This window comes from Lutra lutra, chromosome 9 (genome assembly GCF_902655055.1).
Source record: "Lutra lutra chromosome 9, mLutLut1.2, whole genome shotgun sequence".
Classification (NCBI taxonomy): Eukaryota; Metazoa; Chordata; class Mammalia; order Carnivora; family Mustelidae; genus Lutra; species Lutra lutra.
Genome location: NC_062286.1, coordinates 140,385,640 through 140,409,345, shown reverse-complemented (window position 1 = coordinate 140,409,345; position 23,706 = coordinate 140,385,640). Strand labels below are relative to the sequence as shown.

The 23,706-nt window shown below is 55.6% G+C and overlaps 1 protein-coding gene across 2 annotated transcripts; it reads right to left on the bottom strand.

The window, feature by feature from the left end:
• Positions 1–219: 219 nt before the first annotated feature.
• Positions 220–22,907, bottom strand: EDN3 (endothelin 3). 2 transcript variants are annotated; one of them, XM_047746280.1, is made up of 6 exons: positions 22,294–22,907; positions 21,379–21,667; positions 6,268–6,441; positions 5,262–5,336; positions 637–692; positions 220–414 (listed from the first exon to the last, which is right to left on the bottom strand). In XM_047746280.1, the coding sequence occupies exons 1-6, from the start codon at positions 22,802–22,804 to the stop codon at positions 398–400; spliced, it is 1,122 nt and encodes a 373-aa protein (XP_047602236.1). In that variant the 5' UTR covers positions 22,805–22,907; the 3' UTR covers positions 220–397. The 2 variants fall into 2 exon arrangements, with proteins under 2 accessions (XP_047602236.1, XP_047602237.1); XM_047746281.1 differs by lacking the exons at positions 220–414; positions 637–692 and adding an exon at positions 1,286–2,930.
• Between the last annotated feature and the right edge of the window lie 799 nt (positions 22,908–23,706).

The window sequence follows — 23,706 nt, the reverse complement described above, 5'->3', positions numbered from 1 at the left end:
CACTGGCCCTCCCGCTGGACTTCAGGGCCCCCAGCCTGGCAGGGATGCCCTCACCTGGCCAGGTGCTCTGCTGTCCCCATCCCGAAATTCTGATGCGTTTGAACCAGGAGCCCCGCATCTGCTTTCCGCCCTGGGCCCCGCCCATCCCGCAGTGGCTCCTGCTCCCTGCCCCGTGGACTCCCCTACCCTTCCTCCCCCACCCTGGGTCTGCGGCATCTCCGTGGGCGCCCGGTCGTGCCTCCCCTGGGCCCTGGCAGCCACTGCCACACGACCTCACATCCTGCAGGAGAAAATTCCCGTCGGGACTCCCAGTGCATCCAGGCCACAATTCCCTAAATGAGTTTCACTAAAATGAGAGGCTCTTGGGTTTTCTCAGACCGGGTGTGATCAAGCCCACTCAGAATCCCGGGTTTCGGGGCACCTGGGTGGCTCAGTGGGTTAAAGCCTCTGCCTTCGGCTCAGGTCATGATCTCAGAGTCCTGGGATCGAGCCCCGCATTGGGCGCTCTGCTCAGCGGGGAGCCTGCTTCCTCCTCTCTCTCTCTCTCTGCCTGCCTCTCTGCCTACTTGTGATCTCTGTCTGTCAAATAAATAAATAAAATCTTTAAAAAAAAAAAAAAAAAAGAATCCCTGGTTTCCCTTTGCTCTCTGGTGAGCTTCCGGCCACTTCCTGGCCCAGGGTAGTCTCCAATCCTCGAGGCAAAAGAGAGAAAGAGAAAGGAGGTTGGAGAGAGGAAGGGGAGGGGGAAGAAAATGAAGAAACCTAAGCCTGTTCTGACTCTTCCAACCCAGAGAGACGCCCTTGCTGTCCTCAAGGCTTAAAGCGACTGCAAGGGAGGGAGGAGATCAAACAGAATGTGGTCGCTTCTGGCTGCTCGTCTCGAGAACTGTACGCAGCAGAGCAAAAGAAAACGGCCATATAAAGGACCGCTCGGGTCAGCCGCTGGTTGCTGGCCGTGACTGCCCTGTCCCCGGACTCCTGCCCCAGCCCTGCTGTGGCCACTCGGGGGCTCTACCAAGGTGAAGGGGACAGCGCCAGGGAAAGGAGCCAATCCTCTCCCCAAACTTCCCTCTTCCCGACTGCCTTGAATTGTTTATCTTGCTCAGATGGTCCCCAAATCCCACTCCTTCCTTAAAATTCAAGCAGCCCCATGCTCGCCTCCCTCCATAATTGACTTTGGATGGATTCTACTTCCTGGACTGTAACTCCCTCCGAGCTCTCCGGAGGTCCATGAAAAGTCGATGTGTAACCATGCATAGAACACCAGTGAGAAAAACCCACAAATCAGAGAAAACTTCAAGATTTTTTTATTATGCATTTGACAGTATTTTCTGAGTGTTAGCACAACGAATGAATTTCTCTCCAAGATACCATCTTGCCACAGAGCCAAACAGTTCACATGCGTTTTAAAAATGTGATTCAAGCTCTAAGGACTAGGAGTTTGGATTCAGAACACAATTTAAAATCTTTCTCTCTATATAGTGGCTTTACTTTTAACAGTTACTTTTAACTTTTTTCCACGTAAAGGAATTGAAGTAAGGAACGGTCTCGAAATAAATAATTGCTTCTCTACGTTACACACCCCTGCTGGCAAACCAGTCCCTTCTGTTTCCTCACGGCGGATACTCACTTTTATACCTATAATAACTTAGGAAATACTCATGGAGAACTCAACATTTGGTCAAGGCCACGGCTCAGTCCCCCACCACCTTGAATTTCCCTGCAGGGTGACCTGGGCGTGCCTCAGATGGAGGTTCTCCTCTCTCTGCTGACGGGGGCTGGGGCTTGGGGGCAGAGGGGCGGAGGGAGGGGCCGTCCCTGTTGGTGACATCGCCCCACGTCCCTCTGTAAGATCCAGTAATCCTGGGCTGGCCAAAAGCACAGCTGGAGCGGAGGGTGAGCTGCTGGGCATGACCCAGTGCTTGCCAATTATATAGATAAATAGGAATTTACATAATTTACAAAGGGTTTGCATTTGTGACTTACTTTGAAGCCATTCCCCAAAGATCCACATGTATTCATGAAAGCAAATATTCTCCCAAATCGCCCTGAGCTGCAGCTGGCTGCCTTTACTGTGGCTCCCCTGGAAGGGGCCCGCCGTGCCCTGTCTGACGACCCGCAAAAGGCACAGAAAGTCAGAGCCCGACCAAGAGCAGACGCTCAGCCACCCGCCCGGGGCTCAAAGCCCACAGATACTCATGGACTCCTTTGCAGGTCGCAAACATCACAAACATTGTTCTTTTTTCTTTCTTTTTTTTAAGATCTATTCTTTCCGGAGGGCACCTCGCGCAGCTGAAGATCTCTGTCCGCATCCGATCAGCTTCACAGTCCTCAACTCCGCAGAGCTACGACCCGCACCCAGAATCGACGCCCAGCGCGCTCCTGGCTCCCGCTGGGGGGCCGCCCCCCGCCAGGACGTGAATGCTGCACCCTCCCGCCACCCGCTGCGTCGGGTACAAGGGGATACGTGTTCACGTGTGCAAAGCCAGCTTGGAGCCCACTTGTCCTCCAGGAGAAGGCGAAAGCCAGCAAGTGGCTTTCCAACGTGCTCTACCGCTCCAAAAACAATTTCCTGCATGAAACCCGAGCCGCGGGCGTCAGGCTCTGGGGCACATCTGGGATCATTTTACCCATTAGAGAAACCGGGTCCTTTGGATGGGGGCATTCTTGGGGTAGGGCGGTATTGTTAAGTGAGGACCCTCTGGGTGGGTTCTTCTCCCGGGGGGCAAAATGCCTTCCTTGACCTCCAAGAGGTGGGAATGTGAAGCGGGCAGAAGCAGGGACCGAGGGCCCCTGAAACGGGGCCTGCTTTGGCGGGGGCTCCTAAAACCGCAGAGCCACAGTCCGAACGAGGAGCCCTGCCCGGGGAAGCATTTGATGCTGGAGGCCTAAGGCCCGCTCACTTTGTCCGTCCTTGACTTCAGCCTATCCTGGAGAAAGAGGTGAAAGAGAGAAAGGCAAGTGGTGCAGCAGAGTTCCCACTGCCTGTACAAGGCGACTTCCCCCCGCGCTCTCTCTAGCCCCGTTGCCTGCTTTGCTGAACCTTCTCGCCAGTGCTTCTGGGCAATTTCAGAGCCTGCCATCTGCCCAGGAAGGTGTGAACCAACCACACTAGCAGACGTGGCCGCCAGGGGCTGCCCCACAGCCTGGTCACGTCTCCGATTATCACAAGCTCGGGATAGTGGCAAGCTTCCACTCTGAGAATGTGAATCTGGAAATTACTAACTTGAGTCTTGCAGGCAAGTAGGGACCATGGCTTATAAGAAAAGATGTTACTTCCTGAGTAAATCTTCCTACAGGAGCTTTACATGAATTGCAAAGACCGGGAAGAACCACCTTTCCGGCCCCATGGAGACGCACCTGTGCTACCCTCCTCACCTTCTGGACCATCAACAGAGCAGTAACAGAGCAACAGCTAAAGCAACCTCATACTTTCTCCGTGCACGGCTCTCTCGCCTTCCTTGAACGTACCAGGCACATTCCTACCACAGGACCTTTGCACTTACTGTTGTCCCTGGCTGAAATCTCTTCCCCTTCCTCATCCCCCTGGCTCACCCCTTGACTTCCTGCAGGTCTCTAAGCCAGTGTCACCTGCTCAGGGAGACCACGCTGTCCACCGGATCCCAAACTACAACCAGCCCCAGCACTTCCTATCCCGATCGGCCTTCCTGTTGTCCCTCGTACATCTCACTCTGTTATTTCATGTACAGTGGTCCCCTCTTAGCCATGGTTTCAGTCACCCGCTGTCAGCCACGGCCCAGAAGCAGATGTCCCTGCTTCTGACACTCTCAGAGGGTCCCCAGTAGCCTCGCGCTGCATCACAGGCCTGCGTGTCCAGCTCACTCTCCTCTCCACACAGCATCTTGTCATCCCCTCCTCGCAACGAGGCCGAGTACAGACCAAAATGTTTTGAGACAGGGAGACCACATTCACATAACCTTTATTACAGCAGACTGTTTTGCTGCTTCTAGTCTAGGGTGGGTTATTGTTGTCACTCTCTCCTGTGCCTAATTTATAAACCACGCTTTCCCAGAGGTGTGTACGCAGAGGAAAAAGCACAGTACAGATGAGGCTCGGTGGTGGTCGTGGTTCCAGGTGTCCACGGAGGGCCTGGGAACGTAGCCCCACGGATAAGGAGGGAGACCGTATCTGTTTGCTGCCCGCTTCCCCACTATTTAAGTTCCACAGGGCCAGACCCTTTGCCTCACTCCCTGCTGTCCCTGACTTCTAGAACAGTGCCCAGTGCATCACAGGTGCACGATTCTCTTTGCTGAATGAATGCATGAGCAGATGAATAAATGATGCAAAGGACGGATGGTTTTAATCACATCCCGCCCTTGCCGAGAGGAGTATGAGTGTGGGGCGAGAAGAGCAAAAAAGGAAAAAGACAGAAAAGGCAAGGCTGGGACCAGCTAGGGCCCGGCTCGCGCTCTCCTGGGGCCTCTCTCTGCCGCCTCGCCCGCCCCTTCCTCTCCGTTTGTGTTTCGGGTGCCGAAGGGTCTCCCTGGATGCCTAGAAGCCTCTGGCACTAATTTGGAAAGCCTCCTGTATACGGAGCACGGTTTAATCTTCCCTTGATCAGTCCCTGTAGGAACCCAAGCCACCTCCAGGCTATGATTATGGACATAAATTACCGTCCCATTGCAGATGTGTGGGAGCCATTAATAACAATTCCTGATTGATAGAATGACAAATAAACCCAGTCTGGCTGCAAGAGACCCTCAGAATCTCTCAGACCCAAAAGACAAGCAGATTAAAAAACAAAAAACAAAAAACCAATGTGGGGACACGGGGCCTTACTGCCAAGCCAAGCTGCTGCAGAGAAGAAATGATTTTTTTTTTTTTTTTTTTTTTTTTTGGTAATGACCACATGTTGCCTCTGGAAAAGGCGACACCTGGGCCCAGGTAAATGAGCGGGGGGTGTTGGGGTCGGGGGGGTTGTGTCCGAGCAGCAGGCCAGCTAGCTGTGTTTGGGCCAGGCCCAGTGAGGTCCAGAGCCAGCTGTCGCGGCTCCGAAGCTGCAAGGGATGCAAGGGGTCAATTCTGTGAGAGAAAGTGGCTGCCCAGGGGCCGGGCAGTGACAGGGATGGTCCACAGCTCCAGCCTGCTCTGTCCCCAGAGATAATGTACCGAAGGCCCTGTCCCCTGTGGATGCTGCACCCCGGGCGTGCTGGGGCTCCCACCGGCTGTCCTCACGACCACATGCCACCCTCACACCCTCCTTGTCCCCAAGGGTGTGACGCCTCAGAAAGCAGTTTCACCTCCTCGGACGCAGGCCTCCGTTGGCACCGCTGACTGGCTCTTCTTTGTCAGGATTTGTTGCCGTCCTTGAGTTCCTGTGGGGAGAGAGCTGGTTTTAATGAATCGACCCGCATTTCCATGCGGCTGGTTTCTCGGTGCAAATTAGGACTTCCTCTTCCCCGGCAGCGGGACATTAGCGCACTCCCCAGGGATGGCATCTCGGGCGCGGTGTCCCACGGTTGAGCGCACAGCGGGCAGACTCCTACCCGACCACAGTCAACTCGCTCCTCAGTTATTCACCGGATGTTACGAAGCCAAAGAAAATGAGGTTGGCACTGGGGCTTCGGACAGAGAATCCGGGGTCCCTGACCACAATGGCACCCGCCCACTTGAGCGAATGCCACCCAGGGTCAAACCTGGGGTCTGCTCATCTACTCAGGTCCGCACAGATTCACAGACTTCTTAGCTGTCAGAGTTGGCTACAGGGTCTCAAACTCATGGGCTCCTGAGGTCCCCAAAGTAAGGTGAGGGGCGACGCAGGCGGATGCGGGAAGCACGTCCCCCCGGATGGGAGTGGCTCCCACGCAGTTCCAGCCTCTAGGGGCCAGGAGGGGAGGTGGGGCCCCGTGGGGCCAGATGGTCCCATCTGCTGTTTAGAAGAAGCTAAAGATACACATTTGGCAGGGGTGGGTAATTCTTCAATCTTTAAATGTTGGCGACTTACACAGATTTTGGCAAAGTGCTGGGCAGTCCAGAAGTGTGTCTGGAGACCAGACACTGCTGTGGCCACCCTGCAGGCTCTGTTCTGAAAGGGACCAAGAGGGCTAGACCCACCTCTGGAGCCAAGGTCATGCTCCTGACCACCCCAGCCAGGGCACAGCCACGCCCTCCCAGGCCCCGCCCGCACGCCCCGCCCCACCCCCACACTGCATCACACCCCACGCCCATGCAGCAGACTCTTCTGGCCTCATCTCACTTGCCCAGGACTCCAGATCTGCGCGGATGAGTGTGACAGGGGCGTCATACCTGCTGACAGCCAGGGTGCGGGCGCAGAAGTGCAAACAGGCGCTGTCCTGGCTCTGCACACAAGAGCAGCGTGGGGTCCACTCAGAGGGCTGCGGGCTCTGCGGGAATGGCCCTGTGGACCTCCTTCCCCGGAAGCTTCCTCTGTAGTTGGACAGTCCATAGGGCACGGTCCGTCTGCAAAGGACAGAGCAGCGTCAGGCCCTGCGTGGACACGCACACCAGGCCTCCCCACTCAGGGGGGAGTCCTCGTGGGGCTGGCTGCCGCTGGGAGACCGTGGACATGGCCAGAGTGATGGGGCACAGCCACACCTCTGATCTGGTGTCCACAGACTTCCCCACCCTGGGGGAATTAGGAAGACTCTGCAGGCAATCTTTACCTCCGTTTTCCCCAAGCCCTCCACAAGGGCCCTGGGGTCCAGGGGACAGGGAGGTGGGGCGCCCTGGGGGAGGCAAGGTCGGCACTCCTCAGGGTCCACTGTCTCACACTTCCAGTGTGCCCCCAGTCGCGAGCCCTTGGAGGGCACTTACGGGTTGTCTTCCTATGCCCGGCCCGGCACAAGGACACTGTGGTGGAAACACAGGCAGGCCAGAGCGCGTCCTCCCTTCTAGTAAGAGGCCTGCGCAGCCCCGAGCCCAAGGCCAGCCGGCCGTGCTCTGCAGACCTGATGCCCAGTGTCTTCTGTGCACACGTCCCTGCGCTCTCCGCACTAACCTGAATAAGCAAATGTAATTCCAGGCACACCCTGGCCCTACGCCGTGTCCTCAAGATGCACACATCAGGAGGGCCCCCCGGCACCCTGAAGACAGCCAAGCCAGAACTGGCCTTGGGAAAAGGCTTATTTAAAAAGTCTTTAAGTCTGGGGGCGCCTGGGTGGCTCAGTGGATTAAAGCCTCCGCCTTCGGCTCGGATCATGATCTCAGGGTCCTGGGATCGAGCCCCGCATCAGGCTCTCTGCTCGGCGGGGGGCCTGCTTCCTCCTCTGTCTCTGCCGGCCTCTCTGCCTACTTGTGGTCTCGGTCTGTCAAATAAATGAATAAATAAATCTTAAAAAAAAAAAAGTCTTTAAGTCTGGAGCTGTTTACCAGTCTCATTTACGGTCGGAGCTGGGAGGCGGGTGATGGTGTCATCTGGGACAATTAACATTTGTCTGTTTCTTACGTTCGTGCTCGTCCAGAACATCACTCAGAGAAGGAAGAAGACTGCCAGGAGGCAGTGTGGTGGGAAAAGTTAAAAGCATATGCTTAATTTATTAGCACTATTGAACAGGACTGGGGGACAAATTGCTAATTACCAGAGGAAACTTCTGTGGCCAAGTTACTGTTCCAGCAGGGCCAGGTTTTCCAAGAGGAACCACCTTGGTTTCTGTGACGCCCCTGGGGCATCACCAATCATGTGCCTCAAAGGGGGTTCTGACATCCTCTCTGCGTTTTCAAAATAAAATCAAATTGGATTTACTTTAATTGGAAACACACACCATGGAGCATTTCGGGGGACTGGGGGCTGACGGGGGTCGGTGGCAACCCTCTGTGATTGTGACCCATGCTCTGAACCAACTTCCCCCTGCTGGGTTGGAGGCCAGAGTGAAGGGCGCTGCCACCCCGTTTCCTTTCTCGTGTTCTGCCTTGTGCTGGGTTCCTTCCTGAATAGTAGAAGGAGGGTTCCTCCCGCCTCGAGGAAGACCCGGAGTTGAGCAGTCTGTGCCCCCAAAATGGAGAAACCAAGCAGGGTGCAGTCCCGGTCTGAGCTGAACCTGCGCTAAAACCCCATTTCTTCTCAGGAGCAGAGCTGGGGGGTGGGTGGCAGAGGGGCAGCCCAAATACAGACCCTGCTGTGAGCCAGGATTTGGCTAAAAGTGTATTTTTCCACTAACAGGGCCACATCAGATCTCAAAGTGTCGACATTAAACCCAGTCCCCGTTTTCGTGGTGAAGATTACACACAGGAATAACCACGCTCCCATTTTTCCATCAACAGCAAGACCTGCAATTTTGAAATTGCTATCAGCTGATTGTGCATGTGCAGAGCCACTTCAGTGAAAACACTCCAGAGTGCTTTAAGTAAGGAAATGAGGCAACGAGCTATTTGTTAATAGAGAAATGCAAAGGCTTTCTCAGCAATCAAATGCAAAGAGCTCATATGCAAATGAGCCCTTGCAATTTTCAGAGTGTTTACAGAGCCCCCCCTTCCCCACAGGCAGGCTGAGAACCCCCGCTCCAAGCGCTGGGGGCCAAGCGTGCTTTCTTTTGGGGGACTGGCCTCTGGAGGGGGTGGGCGAGGATGGAAGCCAGCAGCTGGAGGGTTTAGAGGTGGCTCAGACTATGGAAGAGCCTACCTCTAACAGGGCTCCAGTCCAATGAGGCCCACCACCCATGGGTCAACAGTTCAAAGGTTTTAAATAACCTCTTAAATAAGACAGTTCCAGCCGCCTACCTGAACAAATATGGCTTCCAAACACCTTGGAAGTCTGGGTGTGAATTTAGACTCCTGGGGCTCCACGGAGTTCGGTGTTGGAACGTGGCTGCCCAAGGAGGCTGAGCACTCTGTCTTCTGTCCCACTCTATCCGACACCAAGGGGACCTCAACCACCCCTTGGCCACCCTGTGGACTTTGGGATCTGTCTGGAGCCCTGTTCTGTTCCTTGGTGTCAGATTCTGGAAGACGCCTACCTGCACAGGCCCTGGGAGTGGGCTCAGGGACATTTGGGTAAAGGACTCCAGCATCCCGGACACCGGAGACTCGGTCTAGAAGGGGTATACTCTGAGTCCCACAGAGTGGGAGACATGGCCAGAGGAGGATTAGAGGCAGCCCTCGAACACACGGGGCCCAGGGCGGGGGACTCCACTGTCTGGAAGTCACTGTGGGTCACCCCTCCTCAAGAGCAGAAGGCTGGTCTTCATCTTTTGTACCTGCCGTGGACCCCGCGCAAGACTGAGCAAATGAAGGCTGCTGACTGAGGAATGGGTAGTAATTGTGAGATAATCTGGACTGTAAGACTAGATTTTTTCCAACCTGAGACGTTCAAGCACCACGAAGTGCATTATAAAGAATCCCGAACACGTGCCAAGCATCCCACACATACGCACGCATGTGTGTGTCTCCGGCACTCTTCTAAGTGTGATGGGGAGACAGAGTTCGTATAACTCTGGGCTGTGAAATCAGGTAAAGGAAACATTAGAAGCCAATGCACACAGGTATGGGCAAGGTGCATGGAGAAAGGTGAGCCGGTGACTCCATTGTTGGGCTGTAAAGCCCTTTACAGGATGATCACTCCCCCTCTGGACAGCGTCCCGATCTACGACAGACTGCCTCTAAACAGTTAGGGAGGGGCTAGCAGTAAATTAGTGATAGCTCTCATTGTTGAGTAATTGGTCTGGGAATTCAAGGGATGTCGTCGGGCAGGAAAGCGCCATCCACTGGCCAGCGGCCTGCATTTCAGACGCATGACCAAGAAAGGAGTCAGAGCAAGGCCGTTCTCTGCCGCGCTTCCCCCAGGCTGCTCTAGCTGCACAGCCCCCCTAAGAAGCACTTGCACTTGGTTTATCTTGGTGCCCTTTCTCCTGTTTTAATGAGAACTGGAAGTGACCTAACAGTGGAACAATGAAAATGACGTCAAATCCGTGGAGAGCCCGGGACTAGCATGCTCTCTGGCCAGTTGGTGTAGCTACTGTTGAACAGCAAGGCTTGGAGAACGTGATTCTTGGTAAAAAGTAGGCAGCTCTCACGTCTGTTCATGTTCCAGCTACAACACAGAGCTCCACAGAAGAGAGAAGCAGATGAGAAGATCAATGCAAATGCTCTTGGACAAAACAATACAGCCTTCCAGATACCTACATACGCGGCGTCTAGCGTTGTGTGTCTGTGTAATAAATCGTCTCTCAACCTACGTACATTCATTATTGATCAGAGACGGCAATGCCACAGTCTTATTTATCACAGTGTTCCTTATTTACCGCTTTCCCCAAATGTCATATATAAATGTTATTAAATGCGAAACTTCCAGACCCCCGCATTCTTTCTTCATCTGCATATCACACCGGCAGCACTCAATTTCTCTCTGCAACTAGTTTTTCAATAAGGAAAGTTGGCTTTTTTTTTTTAAGATTTTGTTTTTTTAAGTTCAGTGTTGCCTGTTCATAAATGAATTAATTACCTCCATCTTTCTGACCAGGGAACTGGCTTCTATACCTGAAGTTTAAAGGAGAGATGCAGACGTCCACCAAGGCCGGCCAGAAGCAGCCGAAGGAGACTCACCGGTCAAATGCTCGTTTCCCCAGAAAGTTTAGCAAACTTTCATTGAAAACTCAGTTTTTACCACCGCGCCCCCCCACCCCCGCCGCCGCGCCCCTTAATGAGAGGCACACTACAAGACCCTGCCCAGTGCTTTTCGATGCGCAGGTACTGGACCAGACTCTGGGGGAACGCCCAGGAACAAGACAGGTGGGCCTCCACACACTCAATTTTAAGCTACTATAGGGGTGAGCAAATTTGCATTTTATGGGTTTCACCCAATCAACAGAGAGTTGTTGTTGTTGTTTAATTTGAAAATTGCACACAAACATCCCAACTTGCAGCTTCTCCAGAGTAAGTGGGGGCTATGCTCACACCAGCCCCGCTCGATGGTCTGGAGGGAGCGCGGACGTCACAGATGCGGCATGAGCACTCCCCTTTGCCCCAGCCCCTGCCCCTCTCAGTGCGGACCGACCCTATAGCAGAAGGGGACAGAAAGGACCGTCTCGCAGGCAGACAAGCACCAGCGGCCATCGATACCTGCGACCACTCCCCTGACAAACAACCTCTCAAGCCCTGCACACTTTCCAGTGACGGCTCTGTTTCAGACTTTATTAAATTCCTTCTGTGGCAGGCATCACTGACCTGCTCTCCCGAGCGGAGAAACAGCCTCTTGGGCGAGGAAGAAAGTGTGGCTCACCTTCACTCCCAGCCTTTGTCCCCTGAATGGGAAAGACGAGAGCTCTGCTCTGACCACTAGGACAGGAGGGGTCACTCCCCACAGGGCGTGTGTGTCACCACACGGCTCACTTCCACAGACAGCCGGTGCACCTGCTAAGCACAAAGGCCAGGAGGCCAGCGGCACCAGCTCAGGGAGGGGAGCACCCCTCTCCAAGGACTTGAAAGCCCAGATTTTTCTAGTGCCCAAGACCAATAGAATTCTCTAGAGCCTGAGGCCAATGTTGGTCATTTTTGTCTCCAGGAATCTAAGTGCTGCCTTTCCCTTGGGGAATGATCCTTCCCTCCGTCCATGTGCCGCACCGATCCTGTCTGAGGACTCACCAGTGACCCCAGTTGGGCAAGTGAGACCCCGTCTCTCCCAAGACGCCTGAGCAAGGCAACTCAACATCCAGAAATACTCGGAGCTGCTCTTTGCCCGGTGCCCCACCCTGCCCCATCCCCGTCCGTCTGGGCCCCAGGGCCCCCAGTCTCGGCTCCTCTCCAGCTGCTGGGACGGCTTCTTCCTCTCAGTCCACGTCCTGCCTATAAACGTGTCTGATACCATGTGAGCTAGATGATGTCTTCTGTGGTTTGTGACCAGTGATGTCTAGCTGCTCCGGAACTCACTTTCCTGAGACCAAAGTGACCGTAACCTCTTGGATTTAATAGCAAGACCCAGAGCGTCTCCAGCTGCTGGAGATGAGTGGAGATTTTCTTCATTGCAACAAAACACAAAAGGGGGGGTTCAGAATCAAGGCAAAACTCAGCAAAAGAAGCCAGCTGGAGTCCTTCCTTCCCAAGTGTGCCCCTGTGAAATGTTTGCTTTGGGTCATCCTGTCCTTTGGGCAGGTGAAAACGAGCATCCCACGCCCTCGCATCCCACGCCCTCACATCCCACGCACTCGCATCCCACACACTAGCATCCCACACACTCTCCTCCGTCTGAAGATGCTCAGAGCCCAGCCCCAGACCGGCTCACCAGCTCAGAAGTCGTACCCTCCCGTGAACTATTCCTTGTCCACTCCTCAAATGCTTGTGCAAGTCTGCTGCGAGCCAGGCCTCGCGCCAGACAACCCACAGGGGGCCCTTACAGCCTCCAGGAAAGAAAACAGGCCAGGAAATACAGCTCCTCAGCGACCTTGTTATACAAGCAGAAAATACACACACACTCTCCAGTTCTAAGGCCAACTCCGCAAACCTTACACTCACAAACAATGTAAAGTGAACTGGGAATTTGCAGCTTTGCTTCTACTGCATAAAATCCATGCGTCTTAAAGTTGGAAGACCCCAAGGCAGAGACTGCTCACCCCACCACCCAGCCATGTGAAAAGTGCCCTTCCCGCAGCCCCCCAAAATAGCCAATGATCCTACGGTATTTGGAAACGTGAAAGTGAGCAATGGGCTGTGTGTTGGTGGTTAATTTGGGGGGGGGGGGCTCTCCCCCACCAAAGGGAAAAAAATTGTTTAAAGTTTGGATTTATCCAGGACTTGGCTGTTTGGGAAAATGACAGTAATCAAAGGCATATTGCGAGTGTGTTTGAGCCCTGAGCCCCACCAATCAGAGCCAAGAATGAGGGTCGATTCTGCATCTGTACAGTGAGTGTGGCTTGCTTCTCGTGCCCCGGGGTCAGCAACATTGGACCTTTCCAAGCAGAAGCCAGGACCCCAAGGGCAGCTGACATAGGGGTGCTCAGGAAAGCCTCGGAATTTCAGCAGTAACTGTGTGTCGTATGAATGAGGGAAGGAAGGAGTGAGGTCTGAGTTAGCCATTACTTCTGGTCCACACCCCATCTCCCATATGTACTGCTGTCTTGGACTTCTACTGTTGCCCTCAGCTGGCCCATCTCAGAGGGGTTTTCCTGGAGAGAAGATGTCTTGAGACGGAGGGGGAAGAACGAGGAGCTCCTGGCGGCCACCCCCAGGGCATGAGAGAGAAACCAGGTTGCACAGGTGGCTGAGTCCTTGGAGGGGAGACAAGCTTCACGAGACGGACCCAGGTTTCTGGTCCAAATGGAAGACTAGCTCAGTGAGAGTCCCCAGGGAGCACCTACCCTCAGGCCTGGGGAAGGAAAAGGCTGGCTGGGTCTTGGAAACGGTCTGTCCAGCTCCATATTCCACCTAGGGATTCTCAAAGCCCCGCGTCCCCAGGTCTCCAAACCGCAGGCTGCTGGGGCAGGCACAACCCTTCACTCTGACAATAAAACCGCAGTGAAAGGCGGGGTCCCCGCCCCCCAGGCCAAGGCACCGGGGATCACCACCTGTACTCGTAACACTTCCGCCTAGACTGCTGTGTCCTATCACCATATAAACAAGCTTCAAAATAACACCCAAGCCACAGACTTTCTCGCGGGCGCCAGCTCCCTCTAGAACACAGGCGCATCCCTCCCAAACGGGCCCACGCCCACTCAAGGAGATTCGGAGGCATGAGGGGTCCAAGAAAGGGGAACAGAAAAAAGTGCTCCGCATTTGTGGGGTGGTCTGCGATCACTGAGTTACGGCTCAAACAAGAAGTTGGGGGAACAGGCTCCAACACTATGTGGGGAATGAAACCGTCCGTAGAATCCCACAGATTAGCTGGTTTCCCCTGCATCTGACGCAGCCCCCGCATGCGCACGGGAGGGAGTAAGGCTGGAATTTCTCTCCCCAGCTCCCCCCACCTTGACCCTAATGGATTTCAGGTCGAATGTAGGCAATCCCACGTCTGTCTGGCTCGGCCTCATTAGAAGTTTATGCAAAGCTGCAGACAGACGCGGCTCAAAATAGTTCCCAGCCGTGGAAAGAGTGACCATAAGTAAGGAGCAGGTACTTTTTTTAAAGATGGGGAGAATTTGCCGAGGGATTAAAAAAAAGAAAATACAGACACCATCCTACATCCTTGAGATAATCTGCAGTAAGAGAAGACAGTCGTGCTAACCGTTCGGAGCCTTCACCAAATGCTACCGAACAAAGACGCGCTCACTAGCACGACTCGAACAAAGACTCCTTCTCTTCCAAACCTAGCTGTTGGCGTCCTTGGGTCCTGTCCTTGCGATAGCCCTGATGGACTGATAACTCACCTCAAACTAAGAATAGCTGAGTCCCCGTCGATACGGGCTTTAGCCCCACACAAGAACCCGATGCTGGGACCCGGGCAAGGTGAGGGAGACAGGGCAGACACGCACGGTGTGGGACCCCGCCTTTATTACTAATGTTGACGTTTTGCTGATGATGAATTTTCTGCTTTAAATTAAAGAAAAATTGCACTAAAATAATATTGCATTAATATTCATTTATCTTGACTACGGACTCTTGGGCAAATCCCTGAAGACCGGACCTGGGGCAATGTGTTTACCGGGCCTCACCCCAGCCTCGACCCTACAAAGAAACCCAAGGAAAACAGTCCGAGAAAGACACACACACCTCTCTGCTTTCTCGCTGGCCTGCTTCTGACTTTTGGCAGAGCTGTTATGCTCCCCGAGTCATAGGTGGGGCTGCCCCCACCCGGGGCCACTTGTGCCATTGTCAGGTTGGCCTCCGTGCCCCTCGTGGACTCCTGAAATGATTCGGTTTCAATTTTTTTAGTTCCTGGGCCAAGGCACGGAGCTCCCTGGCTGCCCTGTTCCAAGGTTACTGTCTCTTGAGCCGTCCCGAGCAGACCACCAGAGAAGAGGTCTGTGCCTCCTGGGCTTCAGTATTCTCCAAAACCTCTGGGCTCCCCCAGGCTCCCAGGTGGCACAGCTGAGGAGGGCAGCGGATACCCCATCCTGCTGTCTGTCAGTCCACTGGAGCAACACTTCCCAGTGACGCGGGAGTTCCGACGTGCCCCAGACAAGCAGCTCTCCCTTCACGGTAAGACGGGCTCCTGTCCAAGTAAGGGGAAGTGTGTGTGTGTGTCCCAGTTGAAGGAACTATTTCATCATCGGAAACATGATGCAGAATGAGAGCAGGTCGCCTCCCCATGCTGGAGGCCGAGCAGTGCTTTTGCGGGGCGCTGGGAGGTATGAAAGGTGCGTGGAGGTGCTGGGGGTCCCACCGGCTGAGGCACCGGAGCAGAGAGCAGGCCAGGCTCCAACACAGCCGCGGGGCCTCCTGGAGGAAAGCGCTGCTTGCTCCCAGCTTCCTTTGTTTTAAATTCTTGCAGGAATAAACCACACCAGCGATGTCAGAGCCTTTCACCTGCCTTCAGATTTAAGGCCAAGTTCCCAGCTGTGAGGTCCCTTTCATCTAGCAGAAACCCAAATTTTCCCCCTGGGGTCACACCGGGTCAAGCCCTTCGTTCCAAGCTTCCTTGCTACAAAGCAAACCGCCCCTCGCCTCAAGTCACTCTCTCTCGTTGTGGGGACCGGCTGCATTTAGGCCCCCCTCGTCTCCACTCCTGCACACCCCCGGCCTCCTCACACCCACCCCGGGACACAGAAGGGGCTCTTGGTCCCTGTGACCCCTACAGTGGGGTCACCTGGGGTGCGCCGACCTCTCCAACAAACTGAAATTTAGCCTCAAGGCCCTCGACTTTTAAAGCCCTGTCTTGCTGTGGTGTCTTTGGAGACACACTGCCTGACCTCAAAGCCGGGATCTAAACATTTACCAGATTTTGAAGGACACAGAATGGTTGCGCGGGGAGAAAAACTCACACCAAGTCCAGCAAAACCGCCTTTGGTCAGAACCCTGTGTCCAAACTCATGTCCCGTCTGGCCAACAGCTGCCTCTCTCCTGGGTCCTTCTCACAAGCGGGTGTGAACCAGTGTGCCCAGTGTCTCCTCCAGGCCCCAGGATGGGGTCCTCCGTCCATAAACCCCAAGGCTCAGTGTTCACGTGGGGGAGCCCATGAGAATGCAGACAGACCCTCTACAAACAGGGTCCACATTGATCGTTCATCACACTGATGCTGTCCACACTGTCCCACTACTGGAGGGAGCCCTACGCCAGGTCCCACAGAGAACACCGAGCCCCAAGCATTGCAATGATTTACTAAGGTGAGAGCAAGATAATAGGAAACAGGAGGGGCAGAAAGGGCGGGACCAAGTCTCTTCAAGCCTGAACTGACCTTTGGCCAGGACGTCCTTATCAATCTACTTATCAGCGGTTGGTGGCGGGCGCACCTTTACCCCAGCTCTGTGTGCTGTAAGCTAATGGCATCTAACAGACCGTCTGCCGAGCTGGTCCGTGCCTCTCCAGGATCCAGATGCAATCCCCGGTGGACGGTTCCAGGAGGAGGCCTCAGCAGTCCTGCGGAAAGCACTTCCTCCTCGCCCGCGCCCTCCAGCCACAGAACGGGGTGCAGCAGGCCGGGCCTCGGCCCCAGTGGGTTTACTCCACCCTGAGGCCGCACAGTTATCCCGATGGTCCTGTCTTCGCGATGCCGAGTGCTCACCAGATCACACGTCCTCACTTGGCGTCCACACTGCCCACCATCACCACCGTCATTCACGGCACTCGGAGTCTCACGATGGCCAGAAAGACTCGGTCCCTCTGCTGGAGCAACTGCATCTGTGGCAACGGGGCTCCCGGTCCTGACTTATGGGCCGGGGGATCCCATGGTGCGGGGGGACAGCTGGCCTTGTATCAGCAGGAGGCAGGGTTTCCGGATCCATCCACTTCACTGGAACATTCTAACATTTGGAATGCCCCTTCTTGGAAATGTGAGTGTTACTTTCTTGAACAAACAGGGGCAAAGATGAAGCTTTGGTATTGTTGCCTTTTTGTGGCAAAATACATTAAAATACAAGTTTCAATGTTTTTTTAATTACCGTTTTTTTTTTTTTAACTCTAGTTCTTTGGGGAGGAAAAGAACCCAAAACAAATGTCATTCTTGCTGGACTGAGTCCGAAAGGCACACTTTGAAGATGCCAGTGTGGCAGGCAGGTTGGTCATCTTGTGAGGTCACCATCCCAGCCAGACTGGCATTGACGCCTCATCCGGGGACGCTGAGAGCAGGGGCAGTACACCCGGGCCACTCAGCTTGTCAGCCAGGACACAGCACAGTGCCTGGCTCTGGCGCCTCGGGGGCTGTAGACCCCGGAGTTTCCACCACAGTGGAGACGGCAAATATCCCCATCACTCTTTTCAGAAATGCATTCCTCCTGGTCAGCTCATACAGCTCCGAGTTTTGTGTGGAAAACACGGACCCCATCCCAGCACTCAGTGCCTCTCCCTCATTCTGGGCTTGGAGGGATTCGAAGCTGATGGGTTCTCTCAGGTCTCGGAAGCAGAGTGGGAGGAACACAGAGGAGCTGCTTGCTGGGTGTCCTGCAGCTCCGTCAGTCACTCGATGGGGGGGTTCATCCTCCCGCCGGGTCAGAACGGAGGGATTAATTTTATGTGTCAATGTAGCTGGGCCACCCCAACCAGATGTTTGGTCCAGTGCCGGTCTAGATGTTGCCGAGAAGGTATGTTTTTAGATGGTATTCAGATTTAAATCAGAACTTTGAGGAAAGCAGATTACCCTCCATGATGTGGGTGGGCCTTGTCTAATCCGTCAAAGGCTCTCGTGGGAAAAACCTGTGGCACCTGAAGAGGGAGGAATTCTGCCTTTGGGGCTGAGGCTGCAACATCATGGACTGTGCACGTGCATATGTGTGTGTATTTACACTCACGTGTCTGCACACACACAACGTCCTGTGAGTGCCGTCTCTCCAGAGACCCCAACTAATTCCGTGACTCCTGGTTTCAAGGACTCATGGAGAATGGTCCCAGGTGTACAAGCGTGTAAGCACGTGAACTACTTGTCCATGACGTCTCCCTTGTCATCTTACTCTTGGCACACTTTCCATGACCGTAAGATCGCGTGTGTTTTTTCTCTGATTGGGAGTTTTGTTTTTGTTTCTGTTGGAGAGGGGGGTTTACCGGGGGGAGGGGTGGGAGCTCCCTAACACGGCCAAAGGAGGTCATAAAAACAGTGCCACAGGCCAGCTGTGGCCTCAGCAGCCTCCAGAGGCCCAGGATACATTTGGTTCCCATTCGGGACCACAGACTTTCTGGAGGCCACAGTGGAAATCATGGGCAACTTCCCTGAAGAAACCCACACTCCCACATGGGTCTCCTGGGCTGTTCGGGCCTCTGGAGAACATCCATTCGCCCTGAAACAAGAAGCCTCATTTCTGGGAGAAAGCTCTGCAGACCAGAACCTCAGTGAGACAAGGAGCAACCTCCAAGCAGCACGACCTCACTGAGAGCCAGCCAGCGCTCCCGAACGCCCAGTACAACCTCACCGAGAGCCAGCCGGCACTCCCGAACGCCCAGTACGCACTGGGGGCCAGCATAAAGGACTGGGCAGCCTCAGGTCTGGAAGATGGGCTCACTGACTTGTGATGTGAGGGAGCCAGAGATTCTCAGCTCTCACACCCAGAAGATACTTCAGGACCGCCTGGTCTCCCAGGCCCTTGCCAGACGCTGACTTTGCACTAAGATACACGAAGGCTCTGGGCAGTACCTTGCATCCCACCTGCAGTCTTCGGGTCTTTACACGCAGAGTGAGTGACCACACTCCCGGGACTGCCCGCAACCCTGCAAATGTCCTCTCGAGGTAGAGTAGGGCTGTGGGGTCTGTCGTCACACAAAAGGATGGGCAGGAGGAAGAAAGACACAAAGAGCTGAAAAATCACCCAAAGTAAAGCCTCTCAACATAGGCATGAGGTTCAAGAGCCCTGCGCTTCCCGGAGTAGCCAGCGGCAGACCCTGAATGCACATTACACGCTGGAGAAGTTTCCACAGACCAGGAGGGTCTGCAGCAGGAGGTGGGTATGGGAACAGACAGGAACCCTCGTCACTCCCCACAGTTGTCCCGCCCGCTCAATTCAGCCGTTTCATTCTTCCATTCCTCCAGAGGCCCACGTTCCCTTCTCCTAGAGCCCATTTTCTCACATCGCAATCTTGTCCAAGATGTTTAAAGATAGCAAATGGACCTGTCTACAAATCTATCCAGTTTGGGAAGGAAGGAGAGAAAGGGAAGGAGAGAGGCAAGCGATGGGGTGGGGCCGGGGAGGAAGAAAAGAGAAAGAGCATCTGGAAAAATCTGTCTTATGAAAACTGTTCTGCTTGTCTAATTTCACACTGCTCGTCTGGCTGCTGTCATTTCTGTCGTACACAGAACTCTCAACACCATCTTTAATCCTTCTTTCCTAGTGTTTAAAATGAATCCGGGTCAGGAAAGAGGGGAAGAGGTCAATCTAGCTGTCGGGGCGGTGGGGGCGGGGGGACGTCAGCACGTCGGCTGCCCCGGGAGAAGTCAGAGGTCCGCAGCTTCACACAAGACAACTTGGAATTACGAGCGGGGGCTTCACACAGATCAGAGGGCGTACGTGGAGCCTCTTGGGTGCATTTCAAGCCCTCGGTCCTCCAGCCGGTGCCAGAAGCCTGACCATAAGCAGAGAGTGGAGGTAATCTCCAAACCCTCTCCTCCCTCCGGTCCTTCACTCCTCTGTCCCAGGCCCCCATCCCTAATGCAGTTGGCTTTCCTTTCTTCTTCCATAGCCACAGCTTGGGACTCGAACAAAGGCAAGACTCAACCCTGTGCTGACTGCCCTGAATTCTGGATACGCTGGTCAGATCACAACACCAGGAGGGTAGGAATCGGAAAGGACAAGTGTCCGGGGAATGGGGGCTGCGAGAAGAGGGGACCCTGATTGTTGTCTGAGAAGAGAAACCGATCAGGGGCACCTCCCCCACTGCACAGCACTTTCTTCTTTCCGGCGAAGACGAGGCTGTGGGCTGACTGTGCTTACTGGAGCCCGAGTCGACACAACCCGGAGAGCGAACTCCACCATCTGCACCGGCTACATAATGTGGGGAGCCCACGATAAAATGCCAACGTGCAGTGTCTGGTGCACAAGTGTTAAGAATTTCAAGACCGTGTTAAGCGGAGTGTGTGTGGCTCCTTCCGAGCCTGGGACCCTGAGCAAGGGTCAAGGTGGTTTCGTGGAGCCAGTCCTGCCTGCCAATCTGGCATCACGGGGTCACTTTCCAGACCTACCCCAGATGTGCTTAGATCCTGTCACCTGATTTGAAAGCTGCTCAACCCCTCAGGGATACCCTCCTCGGCCCCTCACTCTGCAGGTGCTCCTGAAACAAGGTGGGTAAGTGAGCCCACCCAAGCTGTCACCCAGTGTGCTCAGAGGTTTGGGGGTGAAGGAAGACAAGGGACCTGAATCAAGGTGGCTCCAAACACAGCAGCCAAGTTGCCCTTCCCAGCAAAAGGCTCTCGTGCACCACCAGCTCCTCCATGAGAATCCCAAGGAGGGCACCAGCAGGAGTCCCTCCAGGTCCCAGGAACACCCTGAGGAATGGAACGCAGAGACATCGGGTCCAAGCCCCAGAGTTTAGAGCTCAGTATGCCAAAGCCCAGAAGGCGGGTAACCAGAGCAAGGTCAGACCCTCTTTACTGTCAGTGAGGTGGTTGAGGTGATGGGTGCGCAGAGGGAGGGTCCCAGATGGTGGAAGTGAATGGAGGACACTGTCACACCCTCCCATGGCAGAGCACTCTCCACCCAGTGGCCTTGGAAGAAGGCTGGCTTTACAGCAAGGCCGACCCCAGGACTCCCGGTGGCACTGGCCTCGGTCCTACAGTAGGAGTAAGAACTCTGGGGGGCTGGAAAGGAGGAGGAGAGGTCATCTGGGGGAGAAGGCGGCAGTGGGTGGCAGTGGGCGATGGTCAGCCTGTGGCAGGACCAGCCGGTGCTCCAGCCCCAGGAGGAAAGGAGCTTGGGCCCCGTGGAATTCCACCCTTCCTGGGAAGGTTCCACCAGGCTCTGCCGAGCTCACCCCTGCACTCTCTGGACAGCAGGCTACTTTCAAGGAATGTGAAACTCCTTGGAGCCTGGCCGGGTCGGGTTTGGAGCGGGGGCACTCATCCCCTGGGGCAGGAGATAACTTTCCTCCATCGAAGAAGGACTTCTCAGGTGTCTAATCCCTCTGGCCAGCTCATTTCTCTTGGCGGGAGGGCTCCCCCTTCCACTGGATCCGAAACTCTGAGATTGGGTTTCTCCCAGGCCAGGCCCTCAGAGGGGATGGGAGGCACAGCCCTGACCGGCAGACCAGGCCTGCGCTGGCAGGAGGCCCCAGCAAGAGCTCCAGGCTGTGCGAGGGTGGGCTCCAGGCTGACCCGGCAGGGATGGGATGAGGTCCTCTGGGACAGAGATGCAGGCCAGCCCTCCCAATCACTTCCCGCCACCCAGGGCTGGGCTGACTCACTCAGGAGTGTTGATCCAGATGATGTCCAGGTGGCAGTAATAGACACACTCCTTGTCCTTGTAGGTGAAGCACGTACAGCGCCTCGCGCGGCGGTGCACAGGACCCCCCTTGGATGCCTGCTCCCCAAACCGACCCTGTTTCTGCTCCTGCCCAGGGCGTCTGGGAATCAAACCCTGCACTGCAGTAGTGGCCACAATCTCCTCGATGTCCCCCTCAGATCTGGCTGCGGTGGGGGGCCCAGGCATGCCGCTCCTGCCAGCGTCCCCAGGCTGGGGGCGAGGCGCCAGTCCTGCAAAAGGCAGATTGAAGGGCTCCTAAGCTCCTGAGTGTGCAGAAATCCCCCACACACATACACCTACCATTCCCAAAAACCTGGGGGAAGGGGACAAGGAAACTTTCTGCAAAGATTGCAAGCTAGTTGCACTTTCTGTAAAGTCTCCAAACTCTGCCATGGTTCTGAAAAGTTTGCAAAGCTACGTCCACAGTTTCAGAAAAGACTGCAAGTTATGTGCATACTTGGTGAAATGCTTGCAAGCTATTTTCACTTTCTGCAAAGTCTGCAAGGTATTTGCACCCGTTGAGAGCTTTGCAATCATTTTTGCACAGTTTCTGAAGAGTTTGCAAACTCTTTTGAAAAGTTCCCAACTTCATGAAAAATTCACCAAGTCCACCCGGCCAGCCCCATCTCTGGCTTGACGGTGGACTGCAACCCCCAGAGCCCCCCGGGGTAGCTGGCACTCCGTTTCTGTCCCCCCCCCCGCCTCCACCCGCCACCAGCCCACCCCTAGGTGCCTCCAGGGGTGGCGAGCCCAGGCAAGAGGTTGCTCCCCACAATGCACCCTTCCCCGCGCCCCCATCCCAGGGTCCTTTTGTGTGCGCTCCCGCCGGGAGTGGCGCGCCGCCCCGCCCGCTTACCTGCGGCGGAGGTCACTGTGAGCCCGAAGAGGAGCCACAGCCCCGGCTCCATGAACCCCGATCGGGCACCGGGCCGGGAGCACGGAACGCCGGCGGCCAAGAAAGGGCGCTGGGCCCCGCACAGCGGCCTCGCCCTCCAGCTGCGGGGTCCGAGGCCGGCGCTCGCTCGCTGCGTCCCCGGCCCGGCCGGGAGTTGGCGGCGGCGGTCACACACTTGAGAGCGCGCTGCCCATCCCTGCGCAGGGCCGCTGTGGGCTCGGGCTTTTCTGGCGCCCGCACCACCCCCTCGCCTCCCCGCCCCCCGGAGGGGCTGGGGCCGCCGCGCGGGGCCTTTGAACCCGGGGCGCGCCAGGGGTCCCGGCGCTCGCGCTTGGGGAGCGGGGAGGCAGCTCAGCGGCCGGGGCGCACTCAGCTGGGCAGGGGCGGGGGCAGCGCGCCAGAGGCGGTGGGTGCGGTGGGTGCGGTGGGGGGGACAGCTGCCGGAAGGCCACGCGCGCGCACACACACACATACACACATGTGCACACGCACACGCGCGCTCACACACACCCCACTGCCTTGCAGCCTGGGACCTGCAGCTCCCGCCCCTGCGAGCGACAAAAGGCTGAACTGGGAAGCTGTTACCTTCTATCTCAGAGGCTGTGGGAAAGCAACATTTCTCAATGTTCACCTAATGACACCTTACCCTGGCACAGATGGTCCTGCCAAGGCCCTGGGCGTACTTTACACTCGTGACTCACGGGCACAGGCAGTGGCTCCCTGCCTCTCCCAGGAGCTCAGAGCCAGTGGGTGTGGGCCCGTGGCAGGGGAGCAAAGTCAACCCAGAAAGAGGTTAGCGGTCTGGGCCACCCCGACTCGCTCACAGCCCCCTGCACAGGGTGGGGGCGGCCTTGAGAGGCCTCCTGGCATCCCCTCCATGGCCTTCAAGGTGGTCCAGGTGCCATGGGTGGAGGGCTCTCCCGGCTCACCTGAGTCTTGTCTGCTGCCCCAAGCAACATAGAAGACAAGGATTGTCTTATTTTGTTGTTACCAAGACGGTCTGTGCTGGGCCCCAAGGAAGCACTCTGGAGAGATTCATGGGTGAGTGGATGAATGAACCTGGGGATTTAGCCCTGAGCTGCTGACCTCTGAGAACCCCTGGAGGCCCCCCAGAGGGCCTCCCTTACCAGAGTCCTCAGATCAGAGGACAGACAAATACACAGAGGTGGTGCCCCAGATGGCACTGGGCAGTCCCCGCAGGGCTGGTTGGAGGGCCCAGCCTGTGCTGGGTGGGAGCTGGCTTCCCCAGGGAACCACGGGCACCGCCAGGTCGTGGGGCAGCAGACAGGCCTGCAGCCCGGAGCTGCTCCACTCCCAGAGCCCTGGAGGTTGACTTCCCACATGTCCCCAGATCCATAGACTTCTCCCAGAGAA

What these genes read in the sequence shown, in the direction of transcription:
- EDN3 (XM_047746280.1), bottom strand. Translation starts at nt 22,804, where the DNA reads ATGTGTGTGTGTGCGCGCGCGTGGCCTTCCGGCAGCTGTCCCCCCCAC. An exon ending in ATCTGGATCAACACTCCTGA is followed by an intron (nt 6,442 to 21,378) that starts GTGAGTCAGCCC and finishes TGTCCTTTGCAG; the next exon opens with ACGGACCGTGCCCTATGGAC. An exon ending in GGAGGCCTGCGTCCGAGGAG is followed by an intron (nt 693 to 5,261) that starts GTGAAACTGCTT and finishes TTTTGCCTCGAG; the next exon opens with GATTGGAGACTACCCTGGGC.